General features: G+C 40.3%; 1 protein-coding gene across 1 annotated transcript; it reads left to right on the forward strand.

Annotated features, from left to right (window-relative positions):
- Positions 1-455: 455 nt before the first annotated feature.
- Ubtfl2 (upstream binding transcription factor like 2) lies at positions 456-1,643 on the forward strand. Its single transcript, XM_087564243.1, has one exon. It carries the CDS (start codon positions 456-458, stop codon positions 1,641-1,643), a length of 1,188 nt encoding a protein of 395 aa, XP_087420369.1.
- The last annotated feature ends 16,051 nt before the right edge of the window (positions 1,644-17,694 follow it).

Raw genomic sequence — 17,694 nt, forward strand, 5'->3', positions numbered from 1 at the left:
ATTTGAGATACACATCAGCCTTGCCCTTGATTTTATAAGCTCTGCCTTCCTAGTGCTGGAATTAAAGGTGTGCACCACCACAAACAGCTTCATTCCCTTATATTTTAGGTAAGTTCTACTAAGATTTCCAATGGACTCAAAAGAGGGTATAACTGTATCCCACATAAACAAACAACTTTTATTTCAAAAGGAGAAATTACCCATTTGCTTTGTTAATATTAAATTAATTGTATAAACAACATGTTGTGAAGTGATATCAGATATTTTTTTCATAAATTCCAATAATGAAGTCTAACCATCTGTTTGTTTCCCCTCAGAAATAGAGAAGCAAACAGACTGGAATTCAGACGCTATCTACTAAGTTCTCTGTGTGTGTAGTGTGTGTAAGAAGTCCAAGTTGCTGTTGAGGTGTTTGCGCAACTCAGATATTTACAGATACAGAAGTTAAGCTAGCAATGGCATCACTTGACAACAAATCCCTATGGTCTGAAATTGACATTCTGAAGTTGCTAGAATGCATGAAGAAAAATATCACATCAGATGACTCCAGAGACTTCAAAGCCAGCCAGGCAGACCTAGACTGGAACAATATAGCTTTTGGACGGTTTTCAGGCAAAATGTGCAAACAGAAATGGATGGAGATTTCTTGTAAATTAAGGAAGTTCCGCACACTGAGAGAATTAGTGCTGGAAGCTAAGGAACTGTGGACAAGAGCTCACAAAAATAACACAATCAAGCACAATCCTGACAGACCCAAAAGACCCTTGACTGCCTATCTGCGCTTTTACAGGGAGCATAGAGCCAAATACTGTCAGATGTACCCTAGGTACACCAACGCACAGCTGACCAAAGTTCTCGCTAAAGAATACCGTCAGCTGCCAGCTGAGGCAAAAGAGAGATATATCCAGGATTTCAAGAAGGAGAAGCAAGCCTTTCAGGAAAAGATGGCTCAGTTAAAGAAAAACCATCCTTTTTCAGGGCATCCTAAGAAATCTGTAGTACCACGAAGTCACCAAACCAAAGACTCTAAGAAGTCACAAGGAGATATGAAAACTGTAAAGCCTCTTGTAAACACAGAAATTCCCAAAACATTTTCCTTGGCTATGCAATTTCAGGGAGAACCCAGGAAACCTCCTATGACTGCATATCACAAATTTCATCAAGATTCATGGTCAAGTCCGGAACTGAGGCATTTGTCCTTTAAGGAGCGTTGGGTAGAGATTAGCAGGCTTTGGCATCAAGTCCCTGAGGAGATGAAGGAGCATTATAACAGGCAGGCTGTGGAGCTACAGAAACAATACTGGATGAAGCTGGACCTCTGGCTCAAGGGACTGTCTCCAGAGGAATGCGCTGCATACAAAAAGGCAAGGGCCACCTGGGGTAAGGGAAAGATCAAGCGCATGTCTGGAGGCAGAAGCCCCAAGTTTGGACAAACAGAAGATCTGCAGTCTGCCTCAGAAAAGGGGCTTGAAGCAAAGCCTGGAGAGGTAGAGGAGCTGCTAGATTGGAGGACAAATTCCTCAGAGACTAATATTGGCCATCATGGTGACTTCCAGGCATCCATGCAAGATATGACAGATGACAGTGAGGATGAAAGCTCTAGCAACGCTTCAGATTCGAGCAGTACAGATGAAGACGATTAAAATCTTCTTTAGGGAAACTGTCATGTTTAGACTCTATTTTAACCTCTTTCTAAATCATTGTGTAAAATCATCCAAGCAAAACCCAGGACATTCCTGACAGATAGGGAACTGTTCTTTCTGTGTTTTTGTACTCCCTTGCTTTTCTCTCCTACAGCCTTTGCTTACTAAACACACAGGAGTATAGTTTGGGTATAAGGGAGTTTGCCATAGTACCACCTACATCATATTCCCAAACTTAAGAAGAGACCTGACTGAACAGCACATAAAATCTATTTACATTTTATTTGAACAAACTATAAAACCAGTCTTACACACTTAAACAGTGCATTTACAACTGGTATTAGTTAGGTCTCTTAGTCTTTGCTGTTAAACAGTAAATCTCACCTCTGATATTCAGAACAAGTAGAAACAAAAACATAGATATAGATAAATGCTTTTTTGTGACCTTATCTGATTTTTCTTTAATAAATACTTCAGTATCACCTTCCTGTAATTACATTGATTAATGGAATCTTAAATATTTTTAATGTTAATGTCTCACCATTTTGCTTGTAAATATATCAAGCTGTTTTCTTGAATATTGGCTTTTAGCAGTTGCTTGAAAACTTTGAGATTTTCTATTTGTACCTTAATGTTCATTTTTTAAATTCATATCTATGTTGTAAAATTTGAACATATTAATAGAGCACTGAGATATTTATTTTGATAGGTGTTTACGATGTATACTGTATAAATCAGGTTAAATATGTGTAGTGTATCTCTTCATGTATTTGTTCTACAAGTTAAAATCTAATTTTTGAAATTCATAGCACATTGTCATTATCATATGAGTGAATCATTGTTTATTTGTTCACCCAAGGACACAGTTTTTCCCTGTATACTTTGGAATATTTCCAAATTTTGTATTTCTTTCTTATTTACTTAGGCTTCTAAAGATGTGGGATTAAATATATGTAAAAAGATGCCAAGATAGTAGTGATAAATTCATGTCTTTTTTAATTTTACCTAAAATTTCCAGGAATTGTTACCATAAATTTATATTGGTATATGAATTTGAATTAAGTTATAGCATTTCCTTATACAATTTACTTCTAGAGTTAAACAACTTTAATGAATAATGTTTAATTTTGTTCTATCTTTAATTATGTAATGATGGAATTTCTCTATAGTGTACTCTAGAGATACACAGAGAATAAGAAAATCAATGAATACATGCTGAGAACTGTAATTTTTGAGGTTGAGAAACCTCATTATCTACTCACTAGTGAAAGCTGGTAATTCAGTATAATTTGTGTACGAAGGTCTGGGAATGAGACTGTATTATAAACTCCAGCCTAGGGATTGTGAGGTGGGAGTGGATGGGTGGGAAGCCCCCTCATAGAAGCAGGAAGGGTGGATAGAATAGGGGATTTATGGATCAAAACCAGTAAGGAAAATAATATTTGAAGTGGAAATAAATAAAATAACCAATTAAAAAGTAAAAAAAAATAATAATCCTGGTACTCTATGTCTTTCAAGTACATGATTTGTTTCTTTTTGTAGTGCCATACATTCTCCTTTTTAATGAAGACCAGTATAAGTATTATCAGTAACAACCGTACCACAGACCCAACATTCTAGAGTAGTTTTATTTGATTTTGAGACAAGTTTTCTGTATTTCATAGTCCTGGCTATCCTTAGACTTATTAGATAGACCTGTCCTGCCTTCAGCATACAGAGATTCACCTGCTTTTGCCTCCCAAGTGATAAGATTAACACAGTGTGTATCACAATACCTGGCATGATGAGGCAGTCTTGACATTTTGTGTGCCTAAAGCAATTAGTTTCTTACTTTTAAATATCACCCCAGGCAAATTGTTAGACTAAGAAGAAAAGGCAGCTAGATTCTTTGCCAAAACATGAAAACTCTCCCGACAACAGTTGTAAATATTTTTTACTATTGAAACCTACCCCTGTAGGTGCAACTCCAAAGTTCACATTGTGCTTAGAATGACAGTCTTCCAGGTTCTACTAGAACAGCTTGCTACTCTCTGTTTACAGTGTTCCACCAATTTTCTAGTCAAAAATTCCAAAGACTTGCAGAGTCTTTGGGGATATGGGGGAGAAAACTACCACCAACAACAAACACAACCACCACCACCACCACCAAAACAACTTCTGTATTAGTTACCTTTCTGTTTCTATGATAAAATACCATGACAATGGCAAGGTATAAAAGGGCAAAGGGAAATGATTTGTATAACCAATACTTTAGGAAGCTGAAATGAGCTCTTTTATAAGAAGTATAGGCTTGTTACTATCCCATATATTTTAAAACTCATATTTTCTTGTCTTTTTCTCCCTGGTGATCTATTAAGGAGAACCTTCTACACCTTTTAACCAAGGCTTAATAACTCTACAGTGTCAGGATGGAGAGATGGCTCAGAGTTAAGAACACTAACTGCTGTTCCAGAGGAACTGAGTTCAATCCCACCAACCACGTGGTGGCTCACAACCATCTATAATAAGATCTGATGCCCTCTTCTGGTGTGTCTAAGACAGCTACATTGTACTCATATAAATAAAATAAATAAATCGTATAAAAAATAACTGTATGGTGTCTTTGCATTTAGTTGTTTCTGACAAAAGTTGAGGACAAGTAACATTCTGGATCCTTAGACCTTCTTGCAAGCTCTTTGTGTGACCAAGGAAACCTGCTGAAAATTCACATTCTAGGCCCTTAAGCCATATTTCATATTTCTTCTATCTGCACCACATTGGTACCCGGACAGGGGCTTGATTGGTGTGTAAGATTGGGTCACCTGGACAGAGACTTGACTGGTGTGTGAGCATGGGACCACATCAATTGATTTTATTCACATTCCCAGCATTATTTGACTCTCTCACTGTCTGTTTAAATAAATGGAGAAGGTGGCTACTAAAACTATTACCATGGGTAATTCATACACCATGTGTATAATTTCTAAAAGGAGCATATAAAAATCTACCTGAACCTAAAGAACCTATCCAGACCTTCTTCAAATATTACAGGGCTCTTCAAAAAATATTTTTGCTTTGTAAATTATGTTACAAAAGCACTAAAAAGAAAGTAGTCATTTCTCTGTCAGCAGGTATCTTAATTAAACAATTGACTTTGGGATAATTAATATCCACATGCAAAGAATTTTGGTTACACTTTGGACAAAAGGACACTATTAGTGATCACATTAGAATAGGTCAAATTGTTGTAATAGAGCAATATAAAAACAAATCCTTTGCTTCAGCATTATGGAAAGCACTTAGACTAGCTAAAGCAGCTTACACTTATAGTAGGAAGCTAAGACACCTTTGAAATGATTACAAAAATGTCCTTGTGGCTCTAGGACTAATAGTAAGTTTAACATACCCAATTCTTTCCATCCCCCTCCTGAGATGTGCCCAGGTGTCATAAAGAGACTCATTGAGCTAATGAATGTTAATCCAAATTGAATAAGGATGTACAACTACCTTTGGCCCTTGACATTGCAAAGTAGCTTAAAAGGTTCTCTCCAAGGGACAGCAAAAATTCAGGGGTACAGTCAGTGGGCAAAAGAATATTTTATCTCTCTCACCAGCAAGCCCAGGGTGTGCAGCATTAGACTTGTCAGGCTCTAGACATGTGCTTCTTACAATTGTAATGGGCATTCAAGTCATGTCTACAGGTACTTGTCAATTTAGAGTTCCAGGGAAAGGAGGATTAACTTGGGGAAAAGTAGTCTAAATTAAAAGGGAGGTACTCCTATTCCTGGTGAAATTGATGAAGATTATAACAAAAAAGGTACTAATATCTTCTATTTATATGTAAATAGAATATTTTCTATCGACAGTGTATATCCTATTCTTCAATTGATGTTAAATTCATGTTTCCAAGAAATAAAAGTTTAGAAAAAAGACCAAAGGGAAATAGAGGAAGCTGTCACATCACATGGCCACAATACATTAAAAGGGAACAACCTTTACTTAGAGACCAATATTTCTATGTTCTTCCCAATACTATTGCTGATAATACTATTATTGTTTGTAATTTATGGCCTCTCAAAATGGCCCACTCAGTCACCATCCTCCATTTTTAGGTTGTCTTTGAACATCAGTTTGGATAAGAAAAGTTCTGAAATGCTAAAACAGAGAGTTGAAAAACATATGGGACTAATATAACCATTTATAGCAGATGTTTCTGTAAAATATGGAGAAAAAATTGTTGTCTAGATTAAAAGTTTCTATCTGTTAATAGAATTAAGATACCTGTGCTTCTAAGTTTGGAAAAAGTTGAAGATGGTTTAGAGTTTTGTAGATTTGGTATACAATTGCCAAATTTATAAAATTGTTCACTGATAATGTACAATGCTAATACAGATCCATGCTATTTTTATCATAGGGTTGACTGATTCCCCTTTTTTAGCTGTCAGTGGCCAATGAGTGGCGAGCAACTGTACCATCTTAAAAAATGTTGTTACAGCAACATTTGGAAGTCCGAACTCCTTGGGTGAGTGATCCCTGATTTTATTTAACCTTAATGTACTCACAGGAAAGGAAATTCCAGAACCACCCTATAATCTCAGCTATCAGAAAGAGAGAAGAGATCCCAGTCTGGTAACACAGGCCTTTAATCCAGGAAGTCAAGAGCAAAAACAGGTGAAAATAGGTAAAATTGAGATCAGCTTGGACCCACGGATCCCAGCCCGCAGCAGCTCTCTGCTCCCAAACCCCGTGGGAGAGAGACCTCACCGCCTGATCAGGTGGGCACTCCTAAGGCTGCAGAGCGGAGGAGACCACCAACACTGCCCACCCCTGCCCACATCCCTGGCCCAAGAGGCAACTGTATAAGGCCTCTGGGTTCCCGTAGGGGAGGGCCCAGGAGCGGCAGGACCCCTGCGCCTGAGACACCGCCGGAACCTGAAGGAAACAGACCTGATAAACAGTTCTCTGCACCCAAATCCCGTGGGAGGGAGAGCTAACCCTTCAGAGAGGCAGACACGCCTGGGAAACCAGAAGAGACTGCACTCTGTGCACATCCAGACCCCAGGGGAAAACACCAAACGTCATCTGGAACCCTGGTGCACGGAGGCTCCCGGAAAGAGTGGCGCAGATCTTCCCGGTTGCTGCCACAGTGGAGAGGACTTAGGCAGTACCCCACGAGCAAACTTGAGCCTTGGAACCGCAGGTAGGACCAACTTTTCCCCTGCAAGAAACCTGCCTGGTGAACTCAGGACACACAGAGGCAAAATTCCTCTAGGACCGGGCACTTCCTGTGTTTACCGGAAGTCCCACACCCTCGGATCCTGGCCTGCAGCAGCTCTCTGCTCCCAAACCCCGTGGGAGACCTCACCGCCTGATCAGGTGGGCACTCCTAAGGCTGCAGAGCAGAGGAGACCACCAACACTGCCCACCCCTACCCACATCCCTGGCCCAAGAGGCAACTGTATAAGGCCTCTGGGTTCCCGTAGGGGAGGGCCCAGGAGCGGCAGGACCCCTGCGCATGAGACACCACCAGAACCTGAAGGAAACAGACCGGATAAACAGTTATCTGCACCCAAATCCCGTGGGAGGGAGAGCTAAACCTTCAGAGAGGCAGACACGCCTGGGAAAACAGAGGAGACTGCACTCTGTGCACATCCAGACGCCAGAGGAAAACACCAAACGTCATCTGAAACCCTGGTGCACGGTGGCTCCCGGAAAGAGCGGCACAGATCTTCCCGGTTGCTGCCGCTTCGGAGAGGACTTAGGCAGTACCCCACGAGCAAACTTGAGCCTTGGAACCACAGGTAGGACCAACTTTTCCCCTGCAAGAAACCTGCCTGGTGAACTCAAGACACAGGCCCACAGGAACAGCTGAAGACCTGTAGAGAGGAAAAACTACACGCCCGAAAGCAGAACACTCTGTCCCCATAACTGACTGAAAGAAAACAGGAAAACAGGTCTACAGCACTCCTGACACACAGGCTTATAGGACAGTCTAGCCACGGTCAGAAATAGCAAAACAAAGTAACACTAGAGATAATCTGATGGCGAGAGGCAAGCGCAGGAACCCAAGCAACAGAAACCAAGACTACATGGCATCATCGGAGCCCAATTCTCCCACCAAAGCAAACACGGAATATCCAAACACACCAGAAAAGCAAGATCTAGTTTCAAAATCATATTTGATCATGATGCTGGAGGACTTCAAGAAAGACATAAAGAACTCCCTTAGAGAACAAGTAGAAGCCTACAGAGAAGAGTCGCAAAAATCCCTGAAAGAATTCCAGGAAAACACAATCAAACAGTTGAAGGAATTAAAAATGGAAATAGAAGCAATCAAGAAAGAACACATGGAAACAACCCTGGACATAGAAAATCAAAAGAAAAGACAAGGAGCTGTAGATACAAGCTTCACCAACAGAATACAAGAGATGGAAGAGAGAATCTCGGGAGCAGAAGATTCCATAGAAATCATTGACTCAACTGTCAAAGATAATGTAAAGCAGAAAAAGCTACTGGTCCAAAACATACAGGAAATCCAGGACTCAATGAGAAGATCAAACCTAAGGATAATAGGTATAGAAGAGAGTGAAGACTCCCAGCTCAAAGGACCAGTAAATATCTTCAACAAAACCATAGAAGAAAACTTCCCTAACCTAAAAAAAGAGATACCCAAAGGCATACAAAAAGCCTACAGAACTCCAAATAGTTTGGACCAGGAAAGAAACACCTCCCGTCACATAACTGTCAAAACACCAAACACACAAAATAAAGAAAGAATATTAAAAGCAGTAAGGGAAAAAGGTCAAGTAACATATAAAGGCAGACCTATCAGAATCACACCAGACTTTTCGCCAGAAACTATGAAGGCCAGAAGATCCTGGACTGATGTCATACAGAGCCTAAGAGAACACAAATGCCAGCCCAGGTTACTGTATCCTGCAAAACTCTCAATTAACATAGATGGAGAAACCAAGATATTCCATGACAAAACCAAATTTACACAATACCTTTCTACAAATCCAGCACTACAAAGGATAATAAAGGGTAAAGCCCAACATAAGGAGGCAAGCTATACCCTAGAAGAAGCAAGAAACTAATCATCTTGGCAACAAAACAAAGAGAAGAAAAGCACACAAACATAACCTCACATCCAAATATGAATATAACAGGAAGCAATAATCACTATTCCTTAATATCTCTCAACATCAATGGCCTCAACTCCCCAATAAAAAGACATAGATTAACAAACTGGATACGCAATGAGGACCCTGCATTCTGCTCCCTACAGGAAACACACCTCAGAGACAAAGACAGACACTACCTCAGAGTGAAATGTTGGAAAACAACTTTCCAAGCAAATGGTCAGAAGAAGCAAGCTGGAGTAGCCATTCTAATATCAAATAAAATCAATTTTCAATTAAAAGTCATCAAAAAAGATAAGGAAGGACACTTCATATTCATCAAAGGAAAAATCCACCAAGATGAACTCTCAATCCTCATCTTCGGTTGGTTTATATACAAGTGTGCAATTTCTAGGCTTGAAAGTAAAATGATGCTATCTGGTGCTGGATAGAGGAGCCTTATTTTTTATTATGGCAGCTTGCTATTTTTGTAACATGGTGATTTGGTTGAACACAATAAAGTACAGTAGTAACTGATCTCCCCTTCTTCCTGGATGAGTGAGAAGATGATTAAATGTTGATGTCAGCATCCTTGAGCATATTCAGATGAGCTTCTGCTTCTGTTGAAAAGGATGCTGCGTTTGATTGTGGTCCGAAGCTTTGAAGCATTACTTGGCATCTCCTTCCTTGGAGGTCTCACTGTTTAAACATAACAGATTTGATAGCTTGTTGGTAAGGTGAGGTCCAGCTTGTCTCCACTAGGTCATCTTCATGTGAATCCGGTGGTTATACGGTTTTGTTCTAGGGATATTTCATTTTTTTAATAACGGTTTTAGCTGACATTCATGGAGAGAATGAATCCTTAGAACTGTGCCACTAGTGAAAGGAAATCCTGTCTAGAGTATGTTTCTTTACAAAGCTGTGTCACACCATCCTTTGGGCCCTCTGCTGGAAAAGTAGAATCAAGTCTCAAATAATGCCTTTTAAATTGTATCCTCTAGTATTATAGATGTAGGACAGTACTGTATCATACCTCTGTGGATGTAAAATAGCTTGTACCTGCTTTATGATACATAGTAGTGACCGTGCTTTATCAGAGCTGTTTTTAATGATGTTGCTCAGAATGTTTTCTTTCCAGATGATGATTGAGAAGCTAATTAAAAAAAAATGGTGCCAGGTACCACAAGAGTAACAGAACTGTGCTGTTTTCTCGGGTTTTGTTTTTTTACTTTTTTTTTTTAATGGAGTGTGCTGGATGTCTCTACAGTTTTGTTCAGATGACTGCAGAACCCGGAAAAGCTGTTGCTGCTGTTGATGCCTAACACACTGCTATTATTGGTCTTTTTATATAAATATAAATATATATATACAGATATATAATTTGAATTTTTTGAAACTTTAGCTGTGCTGTCAACTTTGGAAAAAAGTATCCCCGTTTACTGTGTTGAGTTGGCACTGTACAGAAATTAACAGCCATATTGGTCTAGAAATGTTGAACTTAAGTTTTTTCCATTTGTACAGGGGTAACACACTGTATCAAATATGTAAGGTCTTATCTACGTGGGTTTGATTACAAAAACTAATAAAGTATTCTCTAAATTTAAAAAAAAATAAAATAAAATGTGAAAAGAGATCAGCTTGGTCTGCAGAGCAAGAACAACGCTAGGCTCCAAAGAATAAGAACCTCTGTATTATTCAGCATTCTCTAGAGGAACAGAAATGATAGGGTGATCAAAAATATTTTTAGAAGTTTTATATCTATTTATTTTTATATATATTTGCTTGTTTTCTCAAGAGCAGATTTAATGTGTAGCCCTAATTGTCTTAAAAGTCATTCTGTGGACAAGCCTGGCTTCAGCCTCAGAAATCCACCTGCCTCTGTTTCCCAAGTGCTCCATTAAAGTCATGTGCCACTATGTCTGGCATAAAAGGGGATTTATTAGTATGGCTTATACTCTGTGGTCTGGCTAGGCCAACAGTAACTCTCTCCCCCAAAAAAGGTCAAGAAAACAATAGTTGATCAGTGAGTGTGAATGCTATGGTTGATCTTCAGTATTCACTGGAATTGTGAAGTAGCCTTGTGATGCCAAGAAAATGTTAGTTAACACCTAAAGACCGGACAGGAACCAATTGGAGGCAATCATATTGGGCCTTTATTTAAGCTCAAGTTTGACCACTTCCACCCCAGACATGCAGGATGGCTTTGGTGGAAGAGAGGAGCCCTGAATAACTATCAGATAAGGTTTGTAGAAAAAGACAAATAGGAATGAGAGTGTCAGTATCCTGGCATGCATCTGGTTGGAGAGCTCCTGTCGCCTTCACCATAATTGGCTGCTGCTGGGAGTCAAACCATAAACTTTGCTTCTGCTTCCCTCTGCATTGGTGTGTGTTAGGCAGGGGGCAGGCTTGTTGGGGATTAACCAGGAAATGCTTGGTTTGTTGGAGGATATTAACCTGGAGAGGCAGGTCTTACTGGGGTTAGCCTAGAAACTGGAGCTAGGCTCAGGTTTTGTTGGGGGTAACTTGGAAACTAGTGCTAGACAGTAGCTTGTTACTTTACCTGAGTTTAAGTTCTCTAAAATGGAGAGTGACCTTGAATGATTTGGTATCTCAATCTCTAATACCAGCTAAGAAATACCTTAGGACGAGGAAAAATGAATTTGGCAGTGAGAGGGAGGAACAGAATGAGAGACAATAAAAAGCAAAAGCTTTCAATGTCCTTATATGCATGATGCTACTAAGAGGTGGGATACAGATCCTCAAATGATCTGATCAAGAATGATCCATTTCAGAGAGGTGGTGGTCTCAAGCCTTTCATCCCAGCATGCAGGAGGCAGAGGAATGCTTATCTCTGTGTTCAAGGCTAGCCTGGTCTACACTGAGCATTCCAAAACATTCAGGACTACACAGAGAAACTTTGTCTCGAAGAACAACAACAACAAGAACAACAAAAACACAAAAAATCCCCCAAAAGAACAATAACAACAACAAAAAAGCAAGAACAATCCATCATAGTTGTGTCCAGATGCTTGGGTATTGGTTGATTCCAGATGTGGTTAAATCACAACCAAAATTAGTGATCTAATTCTCTCTCTTAAAAAAATTGAAAAAGACAGAAAGAATGGGAAGACAGTTTCTTATCAATGCTTTGAGATATGACTTGAAAGTCACAAAATAAAATATATACTTAATAATACTAAGACAAAATTAAATTCCTTTAAGAAGCTCATACCTACTTTTCTGACCATCTCTCCTTCTCTTATACTGTGTGGTTAAAATCTGTTAAACATAACATTTAAAAATTGTTTGGTATAATCCTCCAGTCCTAGCACTTAGGATGCATAGGTAGGCAGATTTCTATGAGTTCAAGGCTAGCCAGGTTAATGTATATGATCCAGGACATTTGTAGTCACAGAGGTCAAAACAAAACAAATGGAAAAGCATACACTGTTATCCTTCCTTGGCAATCCCAAGTCCCTACTCTGGAGTGTGTCATCCCTCACTTTCTTGTAATTCCCGTGCTTTAAACTCTACATCAAAACCATTTCCAATAAACTTTTGTTGCATACCAGCATGTCCAGAAACTATCATCTGAGCTGAACCATGAATTCTGTATTTGCTGGAGTCAAGTAATGCACTGTATTGCCTCTATTGACATCAGAGCAATGTTGGATACCTCCTCACAATTCAATGACAAATCATGTACCCAAAATCATAAAATGGCTCCATAGCAGGTGAACATACTTCAGCTTGTCTCAAATCCAGAGACTCCTTTTTCATGTTTCTGGAGAGGCAAGGCCTTCCAACCTGTGGTGAAGACCAGGCCTAGGTGAAAATCATGTGCCTGCTACCTGAAACTGTGTCTTTCCTCTGAAATATTGTAAGAGTCATCAGCAAGAGTGCAACCTTTTTCCCAAGGAAAGAAGTAAGGAAAGTTGAAGTGCATAATTGATACAGGAGAGTAGAAGTGACATCATCAGGAACCTCCAGACCCATAACTATGTCAAGTGCTACCCTAAGTTCAATGGAAATGTCTGGGAAGCAAATGTCGGCAGCCCCATCTCGTTCAGAGAAAGTGTTTGAAGAGGACACAGCTATGCAATATATTCCAGGCTTGAGTTCTAGCTAGAATTGGGGTTGCTGAGTGTTCCCTCCAGGTTGGTCTAATGCTATAAGGGAACCTGAAGTTACATTCCCTGGTGTATGTTCCTCTGGCTGGTCACAATGGCAGTGGCAGGGAGAGGGGTATGTTGTTATTGGAAGAAGAAGAATCTACCCTTACTTTCAAGATGCCAGACATTTCCAGATGAATTTGCAAATTGTTCTGTCTAACTCTCTGAAGAATTGGATTAGTATTTTGATTGGGATTGCATTGAATCAGTAGATCACTTTTGGTAAAATGGCCATTTTTACTATATTAATCCTGCCAATCCATGAGCATGGGAGATCTTTCCATCTTCTGAGGACTTCTTCAATTTCTTTCTTCAGAGGCTTGAAGGTCTTATCATACAGATCTTTTATTTGCTTTGTTAACGTCACACCGAGGTATTTTATATTATTTGGGACTATTATGAAGGGTATCATTTCCCCAATTTCTTTCTCGGCTTGTTTCTCTTTTATGTAGAGGAAGGCTAATGATTTATTTGAGTTAATGTTATACCCAGCCACTTTGCTGAAGGTGTTTAGTAGTTTTCTGTTGGAACTTTTGGGCTCACTTAATATACTCTCATATCATCTGCAAATAGTGATATTGTGACTTCTTCTTTTCCAATCTGTATACCCTTGATCTCCTTCTGTTGTCTGATTGCTCTGGCTAGAACTTCAAAAACTATATTGAGTAAGTAGGGAGAGAGTGGGCAGCCTTGTCTAGTCCCGATTTGCAAATTCATCTGGAATAACAAAAAGCCCAGGATAGCTAAAACTATCCTCAACAATAAAAGGACTTCTGTGGGAATCACTATCCCTGAACTCAAGCAGTATTACAGAGCAATAGTGATAAAAATGGCATGGTATTGGTACAGAGACAGACAGATAGACCAGTGGAATAGAATTGAAGACCTAGAAATGAACCCACACCCCTATGGTCACTTGATTTTTGACAAAGGAGCCAAAACCATCCAATGGAAAAAAGATAGCATTTTCAGCAAATGGCGCTGGTTCAACTGGAGGTCAGTATGTAGAAGAATGCATATTGATCCATGCTTATTACCCTGTACAAAGCTTAAGTCCAAGTAGATCAAGGACCTCCACATCAAACCAGATACACTCAAACTAATAGAAGAAAAAGTGGGGAAGCATGTCAAACACATGGGCATTGGAGAAAATTTCCTGAACAAAACACCCATGACTTAAGCTCTAAGATCAAGAATCGACAAATGGGATCTCATAAAACTGCAAAGCTTCTGTAAGGCAAAGGACACTGTTGTTAGGACAAAACGGCAACCAACAGATTGGGAAAAGATCTTTACCAATCCTACAACTGATAGAGGGCTCTTGTCCAAAATATACAAAGAACTCAAGAAGTTAGAGAATGACTTTATGAAATTCATAGGCAAATGGATGGAACTGGAAAATATCATCCTGAGTGAGGTAACCGAATCACAGAAAAACACACATGGTATGCACTCATTGATAAGTGGCTATTAGCCCAAATGCTTGAATTACCCTAGATGCACAGAACACATGAAACTCAAGAAGGATGACCAAAATGTGAATGCTTCGCTCCTTCTTTAAAAGAGGAACAAGAATACTCTTGGCAGGGAATAGGGAGGCAAAGTTTAGAATAGAGGCAGAAGGAACACCCATTCAGAGCCTGCCCCACATGTGGCCCATACATATATAGCCACCAAACTAGATAAGATGGATGAAGCAAAGAAGTGCAGGCTGACAGGAACTGGATGTAGATCTCTCCTGAGAGACACAGCCAGAATATAGAAAATACATAGGCTGTTTGACTTCAGATGAAGATGTAGAACTCTCAGCTCCTCCTGCACCACGCCTGCCTGGATGCTGCCATGCTCCTTCCTTGATGATAATGGACTGAACCTCTGAACCTTTGAACAAAGGACTTGGTTATTGTTTTCATTTGAACTTTTAATCTGGAATGAACTACACTCCAGAAATGGAGAGCACAACTGTGTTCCAGATCTTGAGGCTGGAAGACACTGGCTTTTGATGTGGATCTGAGGATTAGGGCCATGAAAAGCTTATGTCCAGACCTGGTAGACCACACCTTTAATCCCAGAACTCATGAGACAGCCATGCAGATCTCTTCAAGGTCAATCTACAGAGGAAGTTCCATGACAACCAAGCTTGGGCAGTGAAGGAGTTAGAAAACAGAAAGCTGGTGCCAATGTAATAAACAAGGGGGCCATGTTTCAGCAGAACTCAGCAGCTTCAGTCATGTGGCTCTGGCTTTAGTGTCAAGAATAGAAGGGACTATTGGGACAATTGATGCTGGTCAGCTGGAGTTAAGAAATTACAGTGGTTAAGAAGACACCATCATCACTGAGGTGAAATCTTCTAGGAAGTATTCTCTGGGAAAAAAAAAAAAAACAAACTTGCGTTCCAGAGATAGTCAAGGATGGATTTGGTAAGGTGTAAGAGTTACCCAGGTGGTACTGGTTTTGAAGACATGAAGGGGTCATGAAGAGAACAGCTGAAATTTGGCATTGTGGGAGAACTATGGAAGGCCACTGGTGAAGGTGCACCCTTAGTTGGAGTTGATGGTCCAGGACTGAAGGGGTCATGCAAAGGAGTTGAGGCTCAGCACCATGAAGAGAGCCTGAGAGGCTATTGGTGAAGCCTAGTTGCAGCAGAAGACCCCAGTATATTGGAGATGCCAGTACCATGGGATGATCACCAAGAACAGCAGCAGCAGTGGGGTGGATCAATCTGAGTTTAGCGTGCTACAGAGGGCAGAGGAAGAGAAGTGACCCAAGCCCTTAAGGGGAGCCCAAAAGATCATGTGTGGATCCCAGATATTGGAACAAGAAGCTATAACATTGAAGTTGCCTAGGAGACCCCAAGATGTTCAAGATGCCAGAATTATGGAAAAGCTACTAACAGGGAGTGGAACCAGCTCAGGAGAAAGAATTGCGTTGCAGTCAACCAAGATGAAAGGAGTTGGAGATCTGAAGAGGCTTTGCAACATCAGACATGGAGATGCTGAGTTTAGAATTTACTCATCTGGGTTTTGGTCTGGCTTTGTTCCAGTATTTCCTCACTATGACATTTTGGAGTAGTAATGTACATCCTGCATGATGTGGAAGTATGTGATCTTTTTTATTTTGATTTCTTAAGGGAATACAGTTAAGGGAGTGCATGCATCTCAGAAGAGGCTTTGAGCTTTGGACTATTAATGTTGTTGAGACTGTTATAGACTGGGATTTTTGAAGTTGACTAATAGTATTTTGCATTATGTTATATGTATGTATGAGACCCATAGACTCATGTCTTTGAATAAATCTATGGGGGCCAGGGAGTGATTTGAATATGCTTAACCAAGTGGTACTATTATGAGGTGTGGCCTTGTTGGAGGAAGTGTGGGCTTTGAGAACCTTCTAGCTTCCTGGGAGTTAGTCTTCTCCTGTTCGACTTTGGAACAAGATGTACAACTCTCAGCTCCTCCAGCTGAACTCCAGCACCATGCTTGCATGGGTGCTGCCATGTTCCTGCCATGATGATAATGGACTGAATGTCTGAACCTGTAAACCATTCCCAATTAAATGTTGACCTTATAAAAAAAAAGAAAAGAAAAAAGAAAATACATAGGCGAATGCCAGCAGCAAACCACTGAACTGAGAATAGGACCCCTGTTGAAGAAATCAGAGAAAGGATTGGAAGAGCTTCAAGAGGCTCGAGACCCCATATGAACAACAATGCCAAGCAGCCAGAGCTTCCAGGGACTAAGCTACTACCCAGAGACTATACATGGGCTGACCCTGGGCTCCAACCTTATAGGTAGCAATGAATAGCCTATTAAGACCACCAGTCAAAGGGGAAGTCCTTGGTTCTGCCCTAGTGAACATGATGGGGGGGAGGGTGGTAATGGGGGGAGGATGGGGAGGGGAACACCCATACAGAAGGGGAGGGGCAGAGGTTAGGGGGATGTTGGCTCAGAAACTGGGATGGGGAATAACAATTGAAATGTAAATAAGAAATACTCAAGTTAATAAAGATGAAAAAAAAGATGCCAGACATTTTTCTGAGGAGAAAAAAGCTAGAAACCTTGGAAGCTTGCCATCTTTACTACCTAGTCATGTCCCTTTTCTGTCTTCCTCTCAGAGAATCTAACTCCTAGTCCCTCACTACTGGAACCTAGCTAGAGAGCAGCCAAAGTCATTTGTTTTTAGGTTAGCAAGAGTTCCAGTGTCCTTGGTGACTACTTTTAATCTCCCTGGGACTTACTGTTTTCCAGTAATAGGAATATGCATGATGAGCAATTTCCTAACATTGTTTATCATTGCTTAGTAATTTGAGCCATGCACTCACTCTGTTCCTGACCCACATCAGTTCTCTTTAAAAGACACTAACTCGTAATTTGGTGTTTAACATGACTTGCCAGGCACACTGAGAAGGAAAAGACAAGACTAATGGATAGAGCTCTGGTTCCTGGCTGCCACTTGATCCTTCAAGACCCCAAGGTTTATTGATGTTCCTCAAGCCTGCCTGAGAACCAGGCTTCACAACCATAGATAGCCTGCCCCTTTATTTTCCATCTGCTATTAAACCTACATATCTGTATTTTAAAAGGTGGGTTTTTTTAAGTATCTAAGGTTTTCTTTCCTCTCATGTGTTTTTATTAAAATTCTGCCCTTTAAGCCATCAGTCCCTTATCGAGACAAACTTATAGAAATTGGCTGAGAGAGCCTTAGTCAGTGTCTATTCCACCACCATGACCAAAGCAACTGACAGGAAGTATTTAATTCTGGACTTGTTTACATCTTCAG

This window comes from Rattus norvegicus, chromosome 8, assembly GCF_021556685.1.
Source record: "Rattus norvegicus strain SHRSP/BbbUtx chromosome 8, alternate assembly SHRSP_T2T, whole genome shotgun sequence".
NCBI lineage: Eukaryota > Metazoa > Chordata > Mammalia > Rodentia > Muridae > Rattus > Rattus norvegicus.

Coding starts and splice junctions, on each gene's coding strand:
- Ubtfl2 (XM_087564243.1), top strand. CDS start 456: ATGGCATCACTTGACAACAAATCCCTATGGTCTGAAATTGACATTCTG.